The sequence below is a fragment of the Lasioglossum baleicum genome, chromosome 14 (genome assembly GCF_051020765.1).
Source record: "Lasioglossum baleicum chromosome 14, iyLasBale1, whole genome shotgun sequence".
In the NCBI taxonomy this organism is placed as follows: Eukaryota; Metazoa; Arthropoda; class Insecta; order Hymenoptera; family Halictidae; genus Lasioglossum; species Lasioglossum baleicum.
The window spans coordinates 1,935,220-1,956,976 of record NC_134942.1 but is presented as its reverse complement, the minus strand read 5'-3'; the positions used below and the strand labels follow the sequence as shown (position 1 = coordinate 1,956,976).

General features: G+C 44.2%; 2 protein-coding genes across 2 annotated transcripts; one reads left to right on the top strand and one right to left on the bottom strand.

Moving 5' to 3' along the window:
- Positions 1 to 2,029: 2,029 nt before the first annotated feature.
- Positions 2,030 to 7,213, bottom strand: LOC143215872 (uncharacterized). Its single transcript, XM_076438452.1, has one exon. It carries the CDS (start codon positions 7,211 to 7,213, stop codon positions 2,030 to 2,032), a length of 5,184 nt encoding a protein of 1,727 aa, XP_076294567.1.
- Positions 7,212 to 17,326, top strand: LOC143215871 (uncharacterized). Its single transcript, XM_076438451.1, has 9 exons — positions 7,212 to 7,279; positions 7,331 to 7,548; positions 7,654 to 7,723; positions 15,069 to 15,291; positions 15,379 to 15,441; positions 15,514 to 16,137; positions 16,208 to 16,431; positions 16,504 to 16,560; positions 16,625 to 17,326. The coding sequence occupies exons 1-7, from the start codon at positions 7,212 to 7,214 to the stop codon at positions 16,238 to 16,240; spliced, it is 1,299 nt and encodes a 432-aa protein (XP_076294566.1). The 3' UTR covers positions 16,241 to 16,431; positions 16,504 to 16,560; positions 16,625 to 17,326.
- Positions 17,327 to 21,757: the final 4,431 nt, after the last annotated feature.

Below are 21,757 nucleotides of genomic sequence, written 5' to 3'. Positions count from 1 at the left end.
TGTCCGTACGCAGTTTCTTTATTTTCCGTCCCGTCTGCTTTTCCACCTTCTGCTTGTAGTCTCTGAAAGCTTTAAAAATATCAGACCTATTTCTAATCATGACTGTTTCCGTATATCTGGTACAGTCGTCTATAAATGTTGCAAAGTATTTTGCGCCGCCGAGCGATTGTGTTTTCATAGGACCGCAGATATCTGAATGAATTAGGCCTAAAATTTCTTTTTCGCGATTGGTTGATGGTTTGAACGGCAGATTATGAATTTTAGATTTCGCGCATATTTCGCAATTAATTTTATACATATTCGACGCAAAATTCATACCGTGTACCATTTCTTCGTTTTTCATTTTTGTTAAGTCGCAAACATTTAAATGCCCGTATCTTTGATGCCATTTATAGATATCTTTTCCGCGGTTTTCGTTAACTAACGACGCCTGTTCATTGTTTTGATTTACTAAGTACAGCTGATCGTGTTTCCTGGCTGTGAGAACGGTTGAACCATCTTTACGATTGATCGTTGCTCGATTTTTATCAAATGTGACCGTGTAACCGTGGTCAGTAACCCTCGATACCGATAACAAATTATTGCGCAGACCCGGAACACATAATGCATCCTTTAATTGTATAGATTTTGTCGTACGTTCGTTCAATTTAGCGTTCAAATTGATATCGCCCGCGCCTATCGATTTTTCAAAATGTTTCGCGGCCGTGTATACTCGCGTTTGTTGTTTATCGTTAAGCGTCACAAAATCTTGTTCGTCACTGCACATGTGCCTCGTGGCACCGCTATCGATATACCAAATTTTCGATTTCTCGAACGGTTCGGTGTTACACGCGACCGCTGTCATCGCATCACTAACACTACTCGATTCGCTATGTTTCGATCTACAATATCGACTCGCATGCCCTATTTTTCCGCAATTGAAACACTTCCCATTGAATTTTTGAGTATGAGAATATTTTCGCGTATCACTTTTTGATTTATCGTAATATTGCTTGGATTGTTTATAGCGTCCCTTGGTTAATAACGCGTCACTCTTTTCTTCGTCGTCGTTTGTCTTCTTCACTCGATCATTCTGTCTCGCTTCCTCTTCGATAAGTTTCAACTTCAGAGTCTCCACTGTCGGTATCACGTCTCGTAGTTCCATTGCTATGGTGAAATTTTCAAATTCGGTCGGCAATGAACTAAGCATCATTATCGACAGCAATTCTTCGGGGATGTCGATTCCGGCCTCCTTCAATTGTTCCGCCTTGTGCGTGAGGTCCGTTACGTATTGCGTCATGGATGAATCTCGTTTCTTCTCCATTTTTAACAGTTGCTTGTACAAAGCTGCTTTCCTCACAGGGCCACGGGATTCAAATGTTTCTTTGAGGCCATCCCACGCTTGTTTCGAGGATGCTGCCTTTTTAATATAATTTAGTTGGCTATGCGTTATACTTAAATTAATTAACGCTAGTGCTTTTCCGTCTTTCTTTATCCATTCCTCTGGATTTTCGGCAGGCTTCACTTGTGTACCGTCAACGTATGCCCAGAGTTCGTTGAACACTAGAACACTTTTCATCTGCACTTTCCACAGATCGTAATTTTCGGCAGTTAATTTTTCAATGTTCGCGAGACCCGACGTGTTCGGATATCGGGTGCTCGTAGCGGAGATAGGTCGTGGGTGATGACTGAACGCGCTCAGAATTGTAAGAAACACAACTTTAATAAAAATGAACTGAATTACACCAAGAACTGTGGTACAACTCGCGGGTAAACCGTTAGCGGATTGACAATAGCGGTATATACATTAGGCGGTAGCGGTGATACATACAAACTAAAGACGCGATCACCCATAGGAGTCGAACACCTGAGCCGCGTCTAGTGAGCTCAGGTGGGGGGCTCTTGGTGGTGACGTCATCATCGCGATCCCGGTCGAGACGGCGCGACTCGGTGACGGTTTGCCGGAACATTACTCCCCCCCTTGCCGAATCGCAGTTTCGGCGATAACGCGAAGGTTGCACGTATGTGCAGTGCCCTTACGCCCTTGAGTTTATGAGGCGGCGGGGGTTTCGACGGGCAATCGACACAACTTAGTGATTGGTCGTTTTTGTATGCTAGTCGCGGTCCTCACCGTGACAACACGTGTGACGTCGTCCTTTCCGGGGTGGAGTTCGGTCACACGCGCGAGCGGCCAGTTGGCTGGTGGTGTCCGTTCGTCTCGCACGAGAACAAGATCTCCTACGCGAAACGGTTGAGACATGGTGTGCCATTTTGACGCGGTGTGAACCTGCTGTAAGTATTCCCGCGACCAGCGCGACCAAAAGTGTTCGACGATTTGTCGCAATAGTTGCCATCGTGATAGCCGATTGCGAGGAGTGTCCGCGAGATCCGGTTCAGGAATTACGTTAAGCGCGTCACCGATTAGGAAGTGACCCGGAGTGAGGGTCGCGAGGTAGGACGCGTCGTCGGAAAGTGGGCAGATCGGCCGCGATTTCAGCGATGCTTCGATTTGCGCAAACAGTGTCGCATATTCCTCGAACGTAAGTGTGGAATCCCCGATGACGCGGCGCATGTGGAATTTTGTCGATTTGACCGCGGCTTCCCATTTTCCGCCGAAGTGAGGAGCGGAGGGGGGGTTGAATCTCCACTGCGTTCCGAGGTTTGCGAGACTGTGTGCGATAGAGCGTGACTCCTGCGACGCGCGTGTAAACATTCGACGTAACTCGCCGTCTGCCCCGACGAAGTTCGTGCCACAATCGCTCGACAGTGTACAGCAAATTCCCCGACGTCCCGTGAAGCGCTTGTAAGCCGCTATAAACGCGTCGGCCGTGTAATCGGATACGAATTCGAGATGTACCGCGCCGGTAGCCATACATACAAATAATGCGAGGTAGCCCTTGAGGATCTGGCCTCCTCGGCCTCGCTTTGTTCGCCAGAGGAAAGGGCCCGCGTAGTCTACCCCGGAGTGCAAGAATGCGCGTGAGGGCGTGGCGCGGCGGGACGGAAGCTGACCCATTATTTGTGTACATTGCCGAGCTCTGTGACGTGCGCACGTTACACATTTACTGATGAATGCTCGTATCGGTTGTCGTCCGCCGATAATTATCCAATATGATTGTCGTAGCGTCGCGAGTGTGAGTTGGGTTCCGGCGTGCAGGTTTCGTAAATGCGCTTGGGCTATAACGAGCGAGGTGAAGGCTGAGGACCGCGGTAGTATCATAGGGTGTTTCTGATCGGCATCCAAGAGCGAGTGCTGGAGACGTCCTCCTACGCGCAGGATGTCGTTCGCGTCCGCGAAGGGCATCAATTTTACGAGCTTGCTCGACTTAGGTAGGGCAGCGCCGCGATTGAGAGCTTGTATTTCGGACGCGAAATGATCCGCCTGTGTCTGGCGAATCCAGAATCGACGAGCCTCCTCGATTTCTGCTACAGTTAACAGGTCTACCGGTTCGCGGTCCGCTCTTTTTACTCTCATGCGGCGTACAGCTCTGAAGCATAGCGCGGTTATGCGTAATAGGCGGGTGAGAGACGAGAACCGATGGAGCAGGTCCCACGATGGTGTGGGTGCGGCGTGTAGCGTGGCTACTTTTTCCGGCCGTCTCTCGGCGTCGATGCGGCCGTCCGGAGAAAGGGTTTCATTAGGCCATGCTGGAGAAAACTCCCGCAACCAAGCTGGCCCTCGCCACCAAATGGAATTGCGTAATGCTTGCGGAGAAACACCGCGGGACGCTAAATCCGCGGGGTTGCAATTTCCTGGAACGTGATGCCAGTAGGTCTGCGGTGCGAGCATGTGAATGTCGGCGACGCGGTTTCGTACGAAGTCCTTCCATTTGGAGGGAGGGCTGCGGATCCACGCGAGCGCGACGGCCGAGTCTGTCCACAAGTGCGTCGGTATTCGTTCGAGTCCTAATACCTTCCGGATGTGTGCGACTTGTTTTACGAGGAGGAGCGCGGCCGACAATTCCAGACGCGGGATAGTCATCGGTTTGATGGGAGCGACTCTGGACTTCGCGGAGAGTAAAGTCACTCTGACCGACTCGTCGTCGTTCCTAACGCGGATATAAATTACGATGCCCATCGCGCGCGTAGATGCATCGGAGAATCCATGAATTTCGACACCGTGATCGGGTTCGAGCTCTCCGATCCATCGATCTATCGCGAATTCACGAATGTCTATAAGGTCAGTGCAGAATCGTTCCCATCGACGCGAGAACTCCGTTGGGAGATCATCGTCCCAACTCGTTTTCTGTGCCCATAACTCCTGCATGAGGAGTTTTCCTTGTACGGTTATGGGCGCGAGCCATCCTAATGGGTCGAATATCTGGGAAATTGTCGACAGTACTCCTCGTTTCGATTGGTGCGCGGTCGCTGGCGCCTGGAAAGAAAATACGAAAGCATCGGGTTCGGTTTTCCAAGCGAGGCCGAGCGCGCGATGCGGGGCGTCAAGGGACAGCGTGCGTTCGTTTAGCGGTTCTGGACTTTGTTCGTCGGCGGGGATCAATTCCGGGCAGTTCGCGACCCATTTTTTCAACGTGAATCCTCCTGCTCCGAGGAGATTTTGCAAATGGTCGATTTTTTCTTGGGCGGTACGCAGGTCGTTAGCCCCTGACAGTATGTCATCGACGTATGCCTCGCGGAGTAAGGTATCTCTCGCACGCGGAAAATTGTCGCCCTCGTCAATGGCTAATTGGCGCATACACCGCAATGCGAGAAACGGTGCGCACGCGAGGCCGTAGGTGACGGTGGTGAGCGCGTATTCCTGAACCGGTAACGAGGGTTCGCGCCGCCAAAGTATCCGTTGGAAGATTTGATCATCTTCAGCTACGCGAATTTGGCGATACATCTTTTCCACGTCTGCAGAGAACGCGAACCGATATCTGCGCCAGCGGAGAATGACATCCGATAGGTCCACCTGCAACTTTGGACCGGTGTGCAAGCAATCGTTGAGAGAATTTCCGGACGTCGTTCTGTGCGAGCCGTTGAATACGACACGGATTTTGGATGACTCGCCCGTCCCGCGGAACACTCCGTGATGCGGTAATACATAGGACGCGGTTTTCGCGTCGCGGTCATCGCGATTGGACACGCGCATGTGTCCGAGGCGTTCGTATTCATCGAGAAATTCTACGTATTTATCCCGTACGTGAGGACGCGCCACGAGTGCCTTTTCGTTCCGCAGCAAAATACGCCAAGCCGCCGATCGCGAGTCCCCGAGCTCGCATGGGTGTTTCGTGAACGGCAAACGAACGATGTACCGCCCGGTCTGGTCGCGGGTGTGAGTAAGAGCAAAGTGTTCCTCACATTTGCGCTCGGACTCAGTCAGTGTCGTGTCGTGCTGCCTTGGTGGTTCTTCCTGGGCCCAGAATCTCTCAACCAGGTCGTAGAGATCCCGATCGACGCTACATTGGAAACTGGAGACTCCGATGGATGTTGCGTGGGAACACCCTGAAGACGCCGGACCGGAGATGATCCATCCTAGCTTGGTGAGCTGGGCGACTGGGGCGTCGTCGTCTCCTCGCCGAACGTCAGGTTGTATGATCCGGTTGTAGATGTCGACGCCGATGACGATATCAATCGGTTGGGACTCCAGGTAGGCCGAATCAGCCAACTTTAACCCTTTGATGTGGTCCCAACTTGCCTGTGGTACTGCGACGGCAGGTGTATAATGCGTGAGCTCAGGTAATATAAATGCTCTGACTTCACAGGTGTACTTCTCCGTAAGGGAGGAAATTGTAAAGGTGGAGGCGCCTCGAGTCGTCACGTGATGGCCTGCTCCGATGCCGTAGATGGGTAAATTTGCGTGTTGCCGAGGAAGACGCAGTCGTTGGCACATTGATTCCTTAACGAAGGAGACCTCGGAGCCTTGGTCCAATAATGCCCGAGCTGTGATGCTGTCTCCGTTGTGGGAAGTTACCTTGACGAGGGCGGTGGCCAAGAGAATCGGGCGGCGCATCACCACCGATGAAGCGACAGGACCGACATGATGAGCGGCCGCATTTGGAGGGTCCACGCGAGAGTTGGCAGTAGGCATTGCATCCCCAGGCGACGTGGACGTAGAAGCATCGTGCAGCGAGCTGTGGTGACGAGAGGCGCACGTCGTGCACTTCTTAGTACTGCGACAAGCTTTTCGAGGGTGGTTGCCTAAACAATTGTAGCAGCGTCGATTCTGTGTGACAAACTGTTTACGTTGCTCAGGCGTCTTTGCGAGAAATTGCGTACAGGCTCCGATATAGTGATCCGCTGAGCACAGAATGCACCGGGGCCGAGGACCGATGGTATTGTGCGAAAGAGCGCTGGACGAACGCGGTTTCGGTATCGTCGCGACGGTTGTGGCCTTCTCGTACGACATCAACGCGAAGGTACGCTGTTGCAGAAACTCGTCCAGGACGGAGAACTTGGGATATTCGATTTGATTTGCGATTAGAAGCTCCCACGCTTTGAGCGATTCCGAATCCAATCGCCGAGACACCCAAAATATTATAAACGGCCCCCAATGCTGAACTTGACACTTGAGCACCTCGAGCGCGTTCAGTATTTGTTTCACCGTGCCGCGAAGTTTTTTCAACTCCGCCGCTGATTCCGACTTGGCTCTTGGTAATGAAAACAATGTCTCGAGTAGGTTATCGATGAGCACGCGTGTGTTGTTGTATTGCTCATCGACGAGTTGCCATGCTCGTTTGAAATTGTCACCGTCTATCGGCAAATTTCGAATGAGGTCAAGGGCGTCGCCGTTGAGACTCCGAAGAAGATAATGAAACTTCTCCGTGTCGTCGAGGCTGGCGTTGTTTAAGACCAGCGATGTGAATAATGATTTAAACGGAGGCCAGTCTTTGAAGTCCCCGGAGAAGGTGGGAACGTCGATGCGGCGGAGCTTAGCTGAAGATGTTGCATTGTTCTCGTGTTCATTCCTTTCGTTGGATGCGGAGGCTAGGGGTGCGAGCTCCTTGAGAAAGGTGTACAGCGTGGCTTGGGTCTCGATGACCAATTCCTCGCATTCGTAACGCATTTCATTGACGAAGTAGTCGTGCGTCAGGAGGTCGGGAGTGCATACTTCCTGGAGCTTCACGTGATTTGCCCGAAATTCGTTCCAGTTTCGCATAAGTGCGTCCAGCCTCGATTGGATATAGGCCTCCGTAAGATTGGCCATCCCCTTCTTTTTGGTGTTGGAGATAATGCGACCAATACTCTTATGCAATTCACACTGCAGAGAGATTAACGTTTTCGCAGACGACATGTTGCGCGCTCCGAAATTCGAATGTAGCCGTTTGATAGAGAACGAGAGGTCACGCGACAGGGCAGTGTAACGAACACACTGAGTTTGAATTAACGTTCGTAAACGTTTACTGAACAGTCTCAGCACTCACGAATTGTTGAGAGCACTGCACGTAGTCTATGGTAATCGCGCGAACACTGATGCGGCTTCACGAATGTACTCAATCACGACTTATCTCCAGCTGAGATATAGAGAGAGCGGCCGAGATATCCGGCTCGAAGGACCAAATAATGTTCGGATATCGGGTGCTCGTAGCGGAGATAGGTCGTGGGTGATGACTGAACGCGCACAGAATTGTAAGAAACACAACTTTAATAAAAATGAACTGAATTACACCAAGAACTGTGGTACAACTCGCGGGTAAACCGTTAGCGGATTGACAATAGCGGTATATACATTAGGCGGTAGCGGTGATACATACAAACTAAAGACGCGATCACCCATAGGAGTCGAACACCTGAGCCGCGTCTAGTGAGCTCAGGTGGGGGGCTCTTGGTGGTGACGTCATCATCGCGATCCCGGTCGAGACGGCGCGACTCGGTGACGGTTTGCCGAAACACGACGCCACCGTCATTCTTCAATATTTCTGTAATTCAACCTTTTAAATGACACGCAATAACTTCGAAACTTCTGGGCCCATAACCTGACAGAAGATTCGGGATAATAAATACTAAACTTTATTATCACACAACTTGATTAAATATATTTAAGTTATAATATAAAATGTAGTATACATGCGTTTCACATGGCGGCGTAAAGGAGACTGCAGGAGACTGCAAATCATCTCGACAAAAGAAAGAAACAACAAGCGCGCCACACACACACTCTAATGTAATACGCATAGATAGGTACATGTCGATAAAATAGAACACGTGCATAGCACGTATTGTCTAACATTTTCTTACACGGACAATACCGGTAACGGTACTATGCCAAGCGGCTGAAATAACACCGAAACCGTTAATATACTTTTTCGAGCAAAAGGTCCTGAAAAACGAAGTTTGGGCTTTTGTTGTGCCATGGCCGAACTGCAATGTGCCACCAGCCGTACCCTTAGGAGTTAATAGCCGTAATAACCATAAAGATATTAAAGACCAAATCGGTCTAACCAGATTCCTTGGGGTTACCGTGCGCTCGCTACCCCCGCCATATAAAAGATTCTGTAGACTTTTTCAAATACAGTGATATCCAATATTAATACAGTATGATTGTTTAAACATGTTTAAACAATGGTTTTGGAAACAGCGGGACAAACGATTTTTTCGAATCCATATTTATTAAGCTTAAGATTTTTAAAACTAAGAAAATGAAAAAACACTATCCGATTACCCGAAATGTCATCGAAAACGGTCAACACATAAAACAGATATACATAGTAGGCATTGAAAGATGTAAAGAAAAGAATCTTTGAATTTTTCTGCTCACGATTGATCTAAATCGCAGTTTCTTATAATTGTTTTAATTTTTAATTGTTTTCGAGTATCCATATTTCCATGCGAAATAGAACTACTGTTTCGGATTTTGTTCAAATTTGGATATGTTGCAGTCTTTAGTGAAATATGAGAAAACGTATCTCAAACAATTCCTTGAAGTCTTGAAAATTGTTGGTTTTACGGACGTGTAATATGAGGTGTCACAAATTTTTCCTTAAATTATAACGGCCAAACTAACTGTTTACCCCGACACGAGCGCTTCGTTTAAAATCAGGTATGAAGGGTTGGATCAGTCCGGTAGTGGAGAAAGTGTAAGTGGGTGAATTAAAACCACTGGTTTAAACAGGGAAGCCGGGCTTCTGCGACTTCGAGATCACTTTTAATAATAATTTTAAACACGCGGTACAAATAACTGACAATTGAGATGTCGTTTCGGGACTCATGGTTCTCGTTTCGGAGATCTCTCTCAGTCATCAATCTCGACTGTTGCGGATCGGGGTCCTCGCGTAATACGCGGGCATCCCCACCATACTCTCATACTGGGGAGCTCGTTAGAAATCGTTCAAATTGAACGCGAACGGTAAAGACAATAACACGGGACGAGACGGTAGCACAATGCTTTGAACGTATTTACAATCGCGTGTCAAACACTAACAAAACGATGAAAATTAGTTTTTGGTGCTCATATACAGGGTGCTCGACATAATAAAAAGAGACACCTTGCACATATTTTTAAATTTCTTATATTTAAAGGTGGAAAGTGTACACTCCGTTATGAATAAAACCACTAGAAACGGTCCTAATTCCGTCGAGTTTAGGCTTTTCTTAATCGGCAGAACGCCACGAATTGGCTCGTGTGACTTTCGTGAGGGCAGCACGGAAAATAATTAAGTTCAGCATTCGCTCCTTAGCGGTTTCATGCCGAGCTACCTGGCTGGCCGGGGGATTGTCGGGCCGTGTTTATTGCACTACTATTGTGTTCTGGGCTCAGGCCTCAGGGCTCGACCCTCGGGCGTCGGTCGTGTTCATTGTAGCCTCGAGTTGGCCGAAAGTATTCATGGATTTATTCATTTTCGAGAAAATAGAATAAAAATAAAATCACTAACCAGTGTTGGGCAAAAATTCAATCGACGATTGACGACTAAATTTCTACTTCAATCGTTAATCGCGATTAACAATTTATATCCTCGTTTAGTCGTTAATTGTGGTTAACGAATAAATACCGATTGATCGTTATATTTGCGGATAAGATTAAATACTTATTAATCGTTAATTGCGGATAACGATTAAATTTCTACTTTAGTCGTTAATCGCGACTAACGATTATCAATCGTCAATCGGATGACCGATTAAATGCCCAACTCATCTGTCACCAACTCCTCAAATCACTCGCCGATGTCGAGCCGCTCTCGAGCCGCCCGATGTGTAACGGATAGACTTGGGATCTGTATGCATTTATAGCAAAATTGAGTAGATGAAATTGATAGTTGTTGGAAAATTTTTAAAATTGAAAATGTCAATATATGATTTCTCCTTTATTAAAATCATTAAGGAAAGGGATGACATTCTTTTGAGTTTCTATTTCTTGTAATCAACGCTGACGTTTTTTATTTTGCATAAAGACCCGCTGTCTATCCGTAACACATCGGGCGGGTGGCCCGAACGTGGTCGACCTCGTCGGGCGCGTTCGGACAGAAGAGGACAATAATAACTCGCTCTCTTTTGTGGCAGCTAATTTCCTACATTTGCCACAAGATGGACAGATAGTCAAAGAAAGACCTTTCTCGCTGCTACCTGATCCGTCACCGATCTCTATATATACAGTCTTAAACCACCTTCCGATATCGCAGCGTCTCGGGCAGGGCCCGCCTTACTGATGAGTCCTCTAGCGGTTCAGGACTGGTCGGTCAGAGCTGTGACACACCTTTTTTGGCCATTCCGTCGCGATCCAGGCGGCGACCCTTGCAGCGACCCGTGCAGCTATTGGGTCGCTGCAAGGGTCGCTGCACGGGTCGCCGCAAGTTTCTGTGTTAAAGTCGAATAACTTTCGATAGAAAAGAGATAGAACGATGAATTTTTTTTAAAATTAAAGCACTAACTTTGCATAATATGCGGAAAGTAGGGAAATGATGGTACGAACGTTTTTTAACCTTGACAAAATTCGATAAACCTGCACAATTTCAATAAAACTTTTTTGCAACATGCTGTACATCATTTCCCATAGATTCTTCCACGCTTATTTCAAATCTGGTCTCAGAATTTGTCTACCACCTCAGGATTTTCCAAAAAATCGAATTTTTTGTCAACGAAACAAATGAAATCATATTTTCGTTGAAATCCGATTGAGCTACACTTTTTTTTGGTGGTTTTATTAGGAAAGGATTGGGCTATTGCAAAATTATTTTTTTAACCTCGACCATCAACTGTATGGAGTCGAAAAATTTAAACTAATTCGTTTTTTACGTCTTTTTCGATGAGCCGTCACACAGTGGTCTGGATTGGAAAATCGTGTGCCTTTCTGCCCAAAAACGAACTTTCTCGTATCGATATCTATAAACATTGCTTCCCAAATGTTCACAGACCTCGGAAATGAAGAAAATAGTACAATTTAATAAATATAATAGTTGCAATAAACATTGAAAATAGGACATTTTAAGAGGAGGATTTTTCACGAGAAAAATTGCTTCTCTGTGATGCGGTGCCCTGACGTTCCTATTTAATATTATCTCTCGCTTTTTTTTTTATATTGAAGAGCAGACTTTTGTGTTAAAAATCATATCTTTCTATTATTTATTAACGTAAATACTCTATTTATATAATAATGCTCAATGCCGTTAGAAAAATTTGTGAAGTTCTTTCCATTTAAGATGGTATATCTTTAAAGTTTAGCCGAGTTTAGCTTTCTAATTAATTGGAATATTTTTAGTACACCTTCCTTCTAAATAATCATGAAAAAATTAATTCCGCCCCTCTCCGCCCGCTCAAATTATTATTGTTTAAAGCCATTAAAGTTGGTAATAGAATGTTTGCGAGGTATATTGTTGGTACAAATTATTATCAGATGACTTCACATAGCGAAAAATGTAAGATTTTAGTGTTAAATATTGCATCCGAGGTAATTCTTTAGTATTAAAATATAATAGAAGTTTTTCAATTCTGTTTCGTTCTGATATTTCGCTCACCTCTAGTAAAATAAAGATATAAGGTAGTAGGCTCGTTTCGTTTTTTAATCATTATAAATTATTATAAAAAATATCTTTGACACGCTTGTAATGCGTTTTTACCATTACGGTAATTTTTTTTGTGTATGTTGATTGCAACAAGACTTCTCAAATTTATATTTTACGTATTCCATAAAACGTTACACATGTGTGAAACATAAATATAAAAAATACATATTTAGAAAGTAAAAAATAGTATGTACGATTATATTCCAAAAATTTTTTTTTAAATCAAAAATATCAATGAAAATTTATAAAAAATTATTGTTTAACAAATGCAAAAAATATTTAATTACCTATAGTTAAAAATGACTATTTTTTAAATATTTTTAGTGAAAATTTCATTGCAGTATCTCTACTGGTTCAAAAGTTATAACAAAATGGCACACGATTTTCCAATCCAGACCACTGTGCGTCAGTGATTTAAATTTTGAACAAAATATGTTTATATTCCTTGGAGTTTCCACTGTAAAATGAGCCCTTCAAAAGAAATGGAGATATAAAAATTGGCGTCACAAGGAGCTGGCAACGGACGCTGTATACGACTAAATAACCCCATTTACACCTCGAGAATAATATTAGCAACCAGTCTTGACCAACGATGCCTTTTTAAGTGAAAGGTAACAACCCTGGAACAGACATTTTCTGACGTAAGGATCGACAGCGTCGGTCCTGAAATTACATATTTCATTCACGTAGTGAAAAAACATTTTAGATTTGTCTATGTCCAACAAGTGATCCAATACACTGCCTCGTAAGTACGAGCGATAGCGGAACAGCAGTGGGTTAGGATACGATACCGTTACCGCCCACTACATACTACGCAATTGTAGGGGATGGCGGCAAGACGCCAACACGCATGGATTCGAACTGGTGACATTGTACTTGGTGTAAGCCTGAGGAGAAGGTTCCCAGGCAGGATTACGGTGACGTGTCTAGGTGCGAATGCGCGGACGATTGGATCAGAGTGGAGGAGGCAGGACCAGGGGGTGTAAGCTGAAATAGAAATAGTTGGTTCAGTATATGTAGTTCGACCCTAGTACTGAGGTGGCGTTGGTGTCGCTGCAGTTTTTGCGATACATATACCAAAATTTTCAATGCTTTTATAAGATCGTCGGTGGGCCAATCAGCTAAAGAGTTGGACTACCAAGCGGTAGACCGAGGTTCGAATCCTGTTGGGGTAAACAGTTTTTTTTACAACCGTCTACTGCTTTATATCTATATATACTGCCATTAGTTCGGCCCTACTACTGAGGTGGCGCTGAAATACTGGCCACTTCTTTAACACGGCAGCTTGCATCCCCTGGGCAGGACTCGTTTCACACGCATTTTCGGCTGTATTGAAATACTTATTACAGCGGTCACACATACTACGCAGCGTGCCCCATCGAAGTCAACACATTGAGACTACGGGCGCGCGGCTGGGGTCGGGCTAGGCAGACCACGGGCGCGCGGCTGGGGTCGGGCTAGGCAGACCCAGGCAGACCCAACCCGGTAGACTCGATTTCTTTCAGTGCCGTTCCCGGTGCTGTTCTCTACAGAGAGATTTATGACAGGTCATTACTATTGAGCTGGAAGTCGACACTTCCTCGACCAACACGTTTTGACTGTAATTTTCAAATCACTCGACGAAGTCGAGCCACTCTCGGGCCGCTTGATATGTCACGAATAGACTGCGGATCTTTATGCATTTATAGCAAACTTGAGTAGATGAAATTGATAGTTGTTGGAAAATTTTTTAAATTGAAGATGTCAATATATGATTTCTCCTCTATTAAAATCATTAAGGGAAGAGATGACATTCAATTTAGTTTCTATTTCCTGTAATCGACGCTGACATTTTTTATTTTGCATAAAGATCCGCAGTCTATCCGTGACACACTATCAGGTGGCCCGGTGGCCCGAGAGTGGCTCGACTTCGTCGAGCGCGTTCAGACGTCAGACAGAAGCGGACAAGTTCGTGCGAACGCAGAATTGAATCTCGAGTAGCGCGAAAACTCGCTCGCCCGAACTTGTCCGATTCTTTCCGAACCCGCCCGACGAGATCGAGACACTCCCGGGCAGCCCGATGCACTCGGGTAGCTGGAAACGCGCTCGATCCGAAAATTATAAATTAAGTTTCTTTTCCCTTCTACGACACATTTTTTTGCACGAAGACGTTTCAACCCTCTACACCTACCGAACCTTAAAAGTAACTGGTAAATGTTTCTTTGTATGAAAATGATGAGATTGATTTTATTTAGACTTTATGCAGCTCTCCTATTGTAATATGTTAATGTATTAGCTCGTTCGGAAAGTCATTTCGTTTTCTCCTTTGCTGAAGAAATAACATTCAATTTGATTTCTATTTCTTGCAATCGATGTAGTCAATTTCTACTTTGCAGAAAGATTCGCAGTCTAGTAATGACAAACGGAAGCATTGCCATCCCTACACGATAAACGAAATTACTTTCGGAACGACCTGATAGTATGTAGTATGTAATTTAAATAAAAATATTAATTTTGTCAGTAAAAAGAAAGACTGCTGCTGCTACACATTTGTATAATAGACATTTACTTTAGCGACATCTACCACATAGCACGTCCTACATTAATGCGACCTGGCGCGACCGTGTTGCCCGCTTACGGCGAGGCAAAATCGAGCCCCGTTCTCCGTGCAGTGGCGCGGCAGCAGGGATCCAAAACGCGACATAGCTGCGGCGCAGTACAGCTGCAGAACGGAGCAGTTGGTTGTCTGGACTGTTATCATTTGAGAAGAAATTTACGTACATAATTATTCATATTTTCAATATACTATCAAGAAGTGAATTTCATAACTACCTGCATGTAAAATGGAAATTTTTAATGGGAGAAGAAAAAATACATATGTATACGTTTACGAAGGATATTCTTATAACAAAGATTCTAAGAATCCAAAGATCTACCGTTGTTCTGGTCGACAAACTAACAAATGTACAGGAACATTAATTCAAAAAGATGATCATTATTTTGTGCAAAAACCACACACTCATCCTGACGACCCGCGCTGTGCAGAAATACTAAAATTGAAATCAGCCATGCTCGAGGAATGCAGTAACAATCCTTTTCAGTAAATAATAAAGACATCTTTGATAATATTTGTCGTACAAATTCTGACGCAGCAACATATATTTCATACAATAGTATGAAATCGGTAATGTCAAGGAAGAAGACAAAATCACGGCCAGGTTTGCCAAAAACTGTGCAGAATGCGCACAAAATATTAGAAAATTATGATGTCCTGAAAGAAATTTACAAGGGATGTGCAATCTCGAACGATAACAAATACGCTCTAATTTTCTCAAATACTACATTGCTAACTGCATTAGAAAATGCCAAAGAACTATATATGGATGGTACTTTTTCCGTAAGTATTTAACATAAACCATTTATATGATTAATATCTTTCAAGTAAAGAAAGTCTACTATTTGATCACATTTTATCTGTTATTAGGTGGTACCACGAATGCCTCCTTTTCATCAACTCTACACTGTACACATACGTTACAATGACACGGTATACCACTATTGATAATTTCCATTACGCTTATCTCACATTGTCAGATTAAAAAATGATGTTAATTTACAGGGAATCGCTACCATTTTCGTTTTATGTGAATGTCGTACTAAGGCAATGTACGAAGAGATATGGAGAAAAATAGTTTCTCTTGTTCCACGATTGCAAGACAACTTAGAAACTGTCATGTGTGACTACGAGAGAGCTGCTATGGAAAGTGTACAAGCACAATTCCCCAGGGTTACCATACATGGATGCTGGTTTCATTTTACTCAGGTAGAATATAACTCTTGGCATTTTTCATGTATTTTTTGCAATACTTACCTCGTGAACGTGCTGAATAGAGAATCGAATAATCCTTTTTTTATTATTCAGGCTCTATTAAGGAAGTGGAAGAAGTTGGGGTTGCATGGAGCACCGAGAGAAATTCTGTCAATGGCCATGACTATGCCTTTAGCTCCATCCGATATGTTTCCAGAACCATTACATCAAATTCAGTTAGTCGCTGACCGTACATGCGGCACATTTCCAATTGTACTTCTGGTTATGGCATATCTGCGCAATGTGTGGCTTCCTATTTCTTCCAAAGTTAGCGTATCCGGTTCTCCAGTGAGGACTAACAACATCGTTGAGTCCTTTAATAATACCCCTGCGCAACGTTTCCAAACCACGCTGTTGAATTTGTGGATCTTTAAGGTAAGGTTTCACGCGCTTTTAATACGTGTCATTCTTTTTGTTTCTTTGCACTAATATTTTAATAAAATAGATTTACAGAGAACTTAAAGCAAATCAAAGATGAAACGACTGATTACGAACGTTTATTAAAAAACTTAAAAGTCACACGGATTCGTACTCGTGCCAATAGAGAAAGGATCGCCAATATTAAGTTATTCCAAGATAATTTAGTTTCCGGGATACCGCCAATTGGTCAATTTTTGAAGATGTTTAATAAAGATTATGAACAACATCACTATGTTTATAAGTCAAGTGGTACGTTTTCATACATTACCTACGCTACGTTCGACGTATGCTTCAAGTAAAATATTTTAAATTCGTTTTCAGACAGCGATGAAAGTGATGCGTATAATGGAACTTGCTTTAGTGGAACATTTAGTACAGGTAAATATCTCTATCCCCAAACTGAGATGAATTCTATTAGCTATCTAATGTAAATCTTTTTCAGAAGACAGATTGCTCGAGTACACGACTAACGGAGATCTTTGTACTCGATATGTAAAAGTAAAAAGTACAACAGTCAGTGATATGGATGAAACTGCGTTGTTACAAGTTATTGAAGGATATTGGTCTATATAAAAAATGCTTTAGTTTGGTTAATATAAATTATTTATTACTATTAGGACCTTGAATAAGTTCTCGCTGTTTCTTTTACAAAATAAAAGCTTTATTTAAATTATAAGGAACAAAAACATTTCATTCAAAGTATTGCCCATCACTAGCGACCACTTTCTCCCATCTTTCTGGTGTAAATCTTTTTCAGAAGACAGATTGCTCGAGTACACGACTAATGGAGATCTTTGTACTCGATATGTAAAAGTAAAAAGTACAACAGTCAGTGATATGGATGATACTACGTTGTTACAAGTTATTTCTCTTATAAATCGTTACTTTGTAAAAGTCTTTCTCCGAAAGTAGAAGATAACAATGTGAATTGTAACTAGCATTCTATATTTAGAAAATTGAAGTAGGAAATTAAAATATATGGAATTCATCTACATGTATAAAACTGTTTATTTCAAATATACTTAATCATAATTCCAGATATATCTTGCAAGAAAGTAATTACATTTCTGTTTCGAGAACATATTTCTGTTATTTGTCGTGGTATTTTAATCGACACTCTGTATGTCATAAACTAATAAATCTACGTCACTGTTCGGGATTCAAATCGAGAAGTTTACCGGTCGATTGAGACCCCTGGGTTTTTCTACCTATTTCAAGAACACACGCCGTGTGTTATTATTTTCGACACCGCGTTCTCAACGGCTCGCCGTCGTGACCCGTAAACTACCTCGATTCGAATCCCGAAACAATCGACTCTGCGATCGATCCGCCAATCGCGGACCACCGCGTTCGCCGACTTGGGCCTATTCGGGAACCCCCTCGGCGAAGCGGAGAGACTCTCTGTTCATCGCGCTCAGATAACACATTTGATTCCAACGCTCTTGTAAAACGCGCTTCCTTAGCACTTACGCAAATCAGTGCCGTGCGCGCTCAACTTCTACCGAATCACAAATAAAGCACCGCGCGTATTCGATCGAAATCACGGCGTTTGTTGAGAGTTTTCTTTAACCTCTGTTCCGCGACCGTTACACCTTTCCTCGCGCGTCCATATCTGGGCGATCCTGGCAATCAGGCTTTCCGACCGTCGGTCGTAGCCGAAACAGTCACTAAGCAATATTATTGTATCTTTTCTCCTGTTTCATGCTCTAAAATGATGAATATTCCTCCGATATCCTAATAACTATCTTCTAAATAATCCTCTATTCTAACCTACACCTGTCAAACGGTATACATAATATACTTGTAAACCGTCCAATCGGCACGGCGTCCAAAAGCAACGCGTCCAACCGGCACGGCGTCCAAAAGCAACGCGTCTAACCGGCACGGCGTCCAAAAGGAACGCGTCCAATCGGCACGGCGTCCAAAAGGAACGCGTCCAATCGGCACGGCGTCAAAAAGGAACGCGTCCAATCGGGACCGTCCAATCGGCACGCGTCCAATTGGTCGGCGTCCAAGTGGGAAACCCCCGGCTCGAATCAATTGTGAGCGTGCTTGCCGGGTCGGAGTTTCTGTGCCAATTTCGCATATTTGCATGCAAATGCACTGATCTAGCATGCGAAACAGCGATTCCGCACAGAAATACACTTCTGAAACGAAGAATCGTCGAATCTGACATAAGCTCGAATAAAGGGTGATCGTGCTTGTCGGGTCGGAGTTTCTATTCCAATTTCTCATACTTGCATGCAAATGCACTGATTTAGCACGCGAAACAGCGATTCCGCACAGAAATTCATTTGTGAAACGAAGAATCGTCGAATGTGACATAGGCTCGAATAAATTGTGAGCGTGCTTGCCGGGTCGGAGTTTCTGTGCCAATTTCGCATATTTGCATGCAAATGCACTGATCTAGCACGCGAAACAGCGATTCCGCACAGAAATACACTTCTGAAACGAAGAATCGTCGAATCTGACATAAGCTCGAATAAAGGGTGATCGTGCTTGTCGGGTCGGAGTTTCTATTCCAATTTCTCATACTTGCATGCAAATGTACTGATCTAGCACGCGAAACAGCGATTCCGCACAGAAATTCTTTTGTGAAACGAATAATCGTCGAATCTGACATAGGCTCAAATAAATCGTCATCGTGCTTGCCGGGTCGGAGTTTCTATTCCAATTTGGCATACATGCATGCAAATGCACTGATCTAGCACGCGAAACAGCGATTCCGCACAGAAATACACTACTGAAACGAAGAATCTTCGAATGTGACATAAGCTCGAATAAATCGTAATCGTGCTTGCCGGGTCGGAGTTTCTATTCCAATTTGGCATACTTGCATGCAAATGCACTGATCTAGCACGCGAAACAGCGCTTCCGCACAGAAATTCATTTGTGAAACGAATAATCGTCGAATCTGACATAAGCTTGAATAAATCGTGATCCTGCTTGCCGAATCGGAGTTTTCGTGCCAATTTCACATATTTGCATGCAAATGCACTGATCTAGCGCGCGAAACAGCGATTCCGCACAAAAATTCATTTGTGAAACGAAGTATCGTCGAATCTGACATAAGCTCGAATAAATCATGATTGTGCTTGCCTTGTCGGAGTTACTATTCCAATTTCTCATACTTGCATGCAAATGCACTGATCTAGCACGCGAAACAGCGATACCGCACAGAAATACACTTCTGAAACGAAGAATCGCCGAATCTGTCATAAGCTCGAATAAATCGTGATCGTGCTTGCCGGGTCGGAGTTTCTATTCCAATTTGCCATACTTGCATGCAAATGCACTGATCTAGCACGCGAAACAGCGATTCCGCACAGAAATTCTTTTGTGAAACGAATAATCGTCGAATCTGACATAAGCTTGAATAAATCGCGATCCTGCTTGCCGAATCGGAGTTTCCGTGCCAATTTCTCATATTTGCATGCAAATGCAAAATTGTGATCGTGCTTGCCCGGTCGGAGTTTCTGTCCAATTTCGCATATTTGCATGCAAGTGCACTGATCTAGCGCGCGAAACAGCGATTCCGCACAGAAATACACTTCTGAAACGAAGAATCGTCGAATCTGACATAAGCTCGAATAAATCGTGATCGCGCTTGCCTTGTCGGAGTTTCTATTCCAATTTCTCATACTTGCATGCAAATGCACTGATCTAGCACGCGAAACAGCGATTCCGCACAGAAATTAATTTGTGAAACGAAGAATCGTCGAATCTGACATAAGCTCGAATAAAGGGTGATCGTGCTTGGCGGGTCGGAGTTTCTATTCCAATTTGGCATACTTGCATGCAAATGCACTGATCTAGCACGCGAAACAGCGATTCCGCACAGAAATACACTTCTGAAACGAAGAATCGTCGAATCTGACATAAGCTCGAATAAAGGGTGATCGTGCTTGTCGGGTCGGAGTTTCTATTCCAATTTCTCATACTTGCATGCAAATGCACTGATCTAGCACGCGAAACAGCGATTCCGCACAGAAATTCTTTTGTGAAACGAATAATCGTCGAATCTGACATAAGCTTGAATAAATCGCGATCCTGCTTGCCGAATCGGAGTTTCCGTGCCAATTTCTCATATTTGCATGCAAATGCAAAATTGTGATCGTGCTTGCCCGGTCGGAGTTTCTGTCCAATTTCGCATATTTGCATGCAAGTGCACTGATCTAGCGCGCGAAACAGCGATTCCGCACAGAAATACACTTCTGAAACGAAGAATCGTCGAATCTGACATAAGCTCGAATAAATCGTGATCGTGCTTGTCGAATCGGAGTTTCCGTGCCAATTTCTCATACTTGCATGCAAATGCACAAATCTAGCGCGCGAAACAGCGATTCCGCACAGAAATACACTTCTGAAACGAAGAATCGTCGAATCTGACATAAGCTCGAATAAATCGTGATCGTGCTTGTCGAATCGGAGTTTCCGTGCCAATTTCTCATACTTGCATGCAAATGCACAGATCTAGCGCGCGAAACAGCGATTCCGCACAGAAATACACTTCTGAAACGAAGAATCGTCGAATCTGACATAAGCTCAAATAAAACGTGATCGTGCTTGGCGGGTCGGAGTTTCTATTCCAATTTGGCATACTTGCATGCAAATGCACTGATCTAGCACGCGAAACAGCGATTCCGCACAGAAATTCATTTGTGAAACGAATAATCGTCGAATCTGACATAAGCTTGAATAAATCGCGATCCTGCTTGCCGAATCGGAGTTTCCGTGCCAATTTCTCATATTTGCATGCAAATGCAAGATTGTGATGGTGCTTGCCCGGTCGGAGTTTCTGTCCAATTTCGCATATTTGCATGCAAGTGCACTGATCTAGCGCGCGAAACAGCGATTCCGCACAGAAATACACTTCTGAAACGCAGAATCGTCGAATCTGACATAAGCTCGAATAAATCGTGATCGTGCTTGTCGAATCGGAGTTTCCGTGCCAATTTCTCATACTTGCATGCAAATGCACAGATCTAGCGCGCGAAACAGCGATTCCGCACAGAAATACACTTCTGAAACGAAGAATCGTCGAATCTGACATAAGCTCGAATAAATCGTGATCGTGCTTGCCGGGTCGGAGTTTCTATTCCAATTTGGCATACTTTCATGCAAATGCACTGATCTAGCACGCGAAACAGCGATTCCGCACAGAAATTCATTTGTAAAACGAATAATCGTCGAATCTGACATAAGCTTGAATAAATCTTGATCCTGCTTGCCGAATCGGAGTTTTCGTGCCAATTTCGCATATTTGCATGCAAATGCAAAATTGTGATCGTGCTTGCCCGGTCGGAGTTTCCGTCCAATTTCGCATATTTGCATGCAAGTGCACTGATCTAGCGCGCGAAACAGCGATTCCGCACAGAAATACACTTCTGAAACGAAGAATCGTCGAATCTGACATAAGCTCGAATAAATCGTGATCGCGCTTGCCTTGTCGGAGTTTCTATTCCAATTTCTCATACTTGCATGCAAATGCACTGATCTAGCACGCGAAACAGCGATTCCGCACAGAAATTAATTTGTGAAACGAAGAATCGTCGAATCTGACATAAGCTCGAAT